The 2,693-nt window shown below is 33.2% G+C and overlaps 1 protein-coding gene across 1 annotated transcript; it reads left to right on the top strand.

The window, feature by feature from the left end:
* The first annotated feature begins 1,187 nt into the window (after positions 1 to 1,187).
* LOC136065893 (transcription repressor OFP14-like) lies at positions 1,188 to 2,269 on the top strand. The gene has a single exon (XM_065769705.1). The coding sequence runs from the start codon at positions 1,227 to 1,229 to the stop codon at positions 2,103 to 2,105; it is 879 nt and encodes a 292-aa protein (XP_065625777.1). The 5' UTR covers positions 1,188 to 1,226; the 3' UTR covers positions 2,106 to 2,269.
* The last annotated feature ends 424 nt before the right edge of the window (positions 2,270 to 2,693 follow it).

The raw sequence follows: 2,693 nt of genomic DNA on the forward strand, positions 1-2,693 counted from the left end.
AATTTTTACAATTAAAAAAATGTGAGTTAGGTGCATCTTTTTTTTGGCTTAAAATATTAGATTTATGTTAGTATATTACAAGTTTTATTATATAAGTCCTATAGATGTATATGTTAACAATCATAAGAAGTAATTCAATACTTATTTATTTTTTTGTTGAAATGTCACCTCATCGCCACATCAGTTTGTAAGCTTTTTGTAGTAAAATTCGAAATAAGTTTAGCCTTTTCTTCATATATATATATATATATGAATTAATAGAAATACAATTCAATCACTGTTTTTTAGAGAATTTCAACTTATGTATTCCGCTCTTGATGATAGTTCATTGTCATCAGATTGAGATATCAATCGGTTTATTGTGTAGCTGGAGATTGAACCCCAAATCTCTTATTCAACCATCATAAATTTTACCAGTTGACCTAACTGAAACCTATTATCCAATCACCATTAAGTGAATAAATAAATAAAAAACTAATCCAATCACCATTAAGTGAATGGAAAATACTAAAACTAATACAAATTTTACCACAAAAAATTTACAAACTAATGTAACAGAAATATGATTGATGTTACTTAGACAATATAATAAATGAATGTTTGAATAATTTATTTTTTATTGGTGATATGCCAGTTTGTAAATCCTATATAGTATATAGTAAATATCATTAGCTTACTTTGGGTGAATCAGTCATATTAATAATTAAGAACTTAAAATATATTTAAAATAAAAAATAAATTAAGAAATATTATTTAAGTGACATTTAGATATAAAAATACCCTTTTTAAAATTTTCGCCTTAACTCTCAAACAATCTTAGGCTGGCCCTAGTATATCATATTTTATACATTAAAAAGGTAGAGTTCACACTTTACTTAGAACTTAAATTTTTTTTTTTCTTCTCAAATTTTTTTTTTTCCCTTTCTGATAGGTAACAGACATTATTTTTTTTATTATTTATCGGAAGATAACCTGTAAAATTGGTCTTCCGTTTTAATTTCATTTTACTGTGCCGTTATATAGGCATTTATATAATTATTAAAAGATCGAATTAATGGTTGTCAAACCTCCAGACTAGTAAAGATTCTTTAATGGATATGTTACCATTTCTGTATATTTTATTACTCTTCCTTGCCTTCTTTATATATATATATATATATGACCTACCTCAAATCGTTTTCACTCCAACCCACTGTAGTAAACCAGAGCCACCAACAAGGAAAAAAATGCCTAAGAAGCTTCAAAAATCTCTCCAAGATTACCTTACCAAGATCAAAAAACCACCTTCTTCACACATCCATCTCCCCTCAAATTCCTTCTCATCTTCTAAAAATTGGATCCTCTCCGGTTGCAAGCACCCCAAGACTCTTTCATTCGCCATCGACTCCAGCCAAGACAAGGCCGGAAAAAACAACGACGACGACGGAGGAAACAACAAGAGTGAAGCAACCTTATCAGACGTTGATCGCTTCCTCATGGAGAATTTCAAGTCACTGTATATAAAGGACGATGAAGATATGGACAACAAGGGAAAAAGTGGTAAAGCAAATCATGAAGGTGAAAACCCTAATCATGCAGTTTTGTTTGGATCGCCTCGGTTGATGGACCCGCCACCGGATCTTTGTGGATCCCATCGATTCTTCATCAACCCCGGCTTGTCGGGCTCGCTTATCGAGGAATCCCGGTCGAGTATGACCACCACATCGGAGGATGCAGGTTCAAGCTCGACCTCAACTAGCACAACCCTAAATGATTCCACCACAACAACTAATGACCATACTAAGGATGTCACACTTCCCGATGACAGCATCGCGGTCCTAGCGTATTCTCCGAGCCCGTACGAGGATTTCCGACGCTCCATGCAAGAAATGGTCGATGCCCGTATGCGAAATCAAGGAAGGGTTGATTGGGATTTCATGGAAGAGCTCTTATTTTGTTACCTAAACCTAAATGAGAAAAAATCATACAGGTACATTTTAAGTGCTTTTGTTGATTTGATCGTCGATTTGCGCCAGGATACTGATAGAATTCCGGCGAGCACACGGAAAATTCGTACTATTCGGATGATTGAAAGAGAGAGAAGAAAGAAAATGAGAAGGAAGTAACGTACGAATTAAGTCATTGAGTTCATCTAAGAACATAAAAAATGCTACAAGAAAATGTAGGTTTTAAGATTTTTGTTGTATTCTCTCCCTTGGCTCTCTCACATGCAATGTGCATGTGTGAAATGTATTAATTACATTTTCAAGAAAATTAAAAAACATTGTTTATGATTAAAATTTTGTCATCTTGCACTGTTTGGTGGAATTTCATGAATTTTCAGGGTGAGCTTGTCTGTTGCATGTTCCCCGGTGCTTTTACTAGGAATTTTCTATTCCATATTTTCTAGTGTGAATATCATCGATCAAGGTAAGAATATGAACAAAATATGATACAGAATGAACACGTACACTATTTAATTATTAAATGACGAATATTTTGACATTCACAATGGCCCCCGGATTTTGAGGTCAGAGGAATTCAGTATTCAGGCATCCTCGGTAACGTTTTCTATTTCTTTAATAATTTACTGTTATTGAAATGTTAACTTAAGAACACACTCAGTAGCTAGGTTCTATTGAGAAACTGTCTTCGGTGTACAAATTATTTTCTTGAGAAGTGACTTTTTAGGGTATATACGACAAATTATTTTC

The sequence above is a fragment of the Quercus suber genome, unplaced genomic scaffold (assembly GCF_002906115.3).
Source record: "Quercus suber isolate HL8 unplaced genomic scaffold, Cork oak 2.0 scaffold_1290, whole genome shotgun sequence".
Taxonomy (NCBI): Eukaryota; Viridiplantae; Streptophyta; class Magnoliopsida; order Fagales; family Fagaceae; genus Quercus; species Quercus suber.

Excerpts from the sequence above, each read along its gene's own strand:
- LOC136065893 (XM_065769705.1), top strand. The coding sequence starts at position 1,227 with ATGCCTAAGAAGCTTCAAAAATCTCTCCAAGATTACCTTACCAAGATC.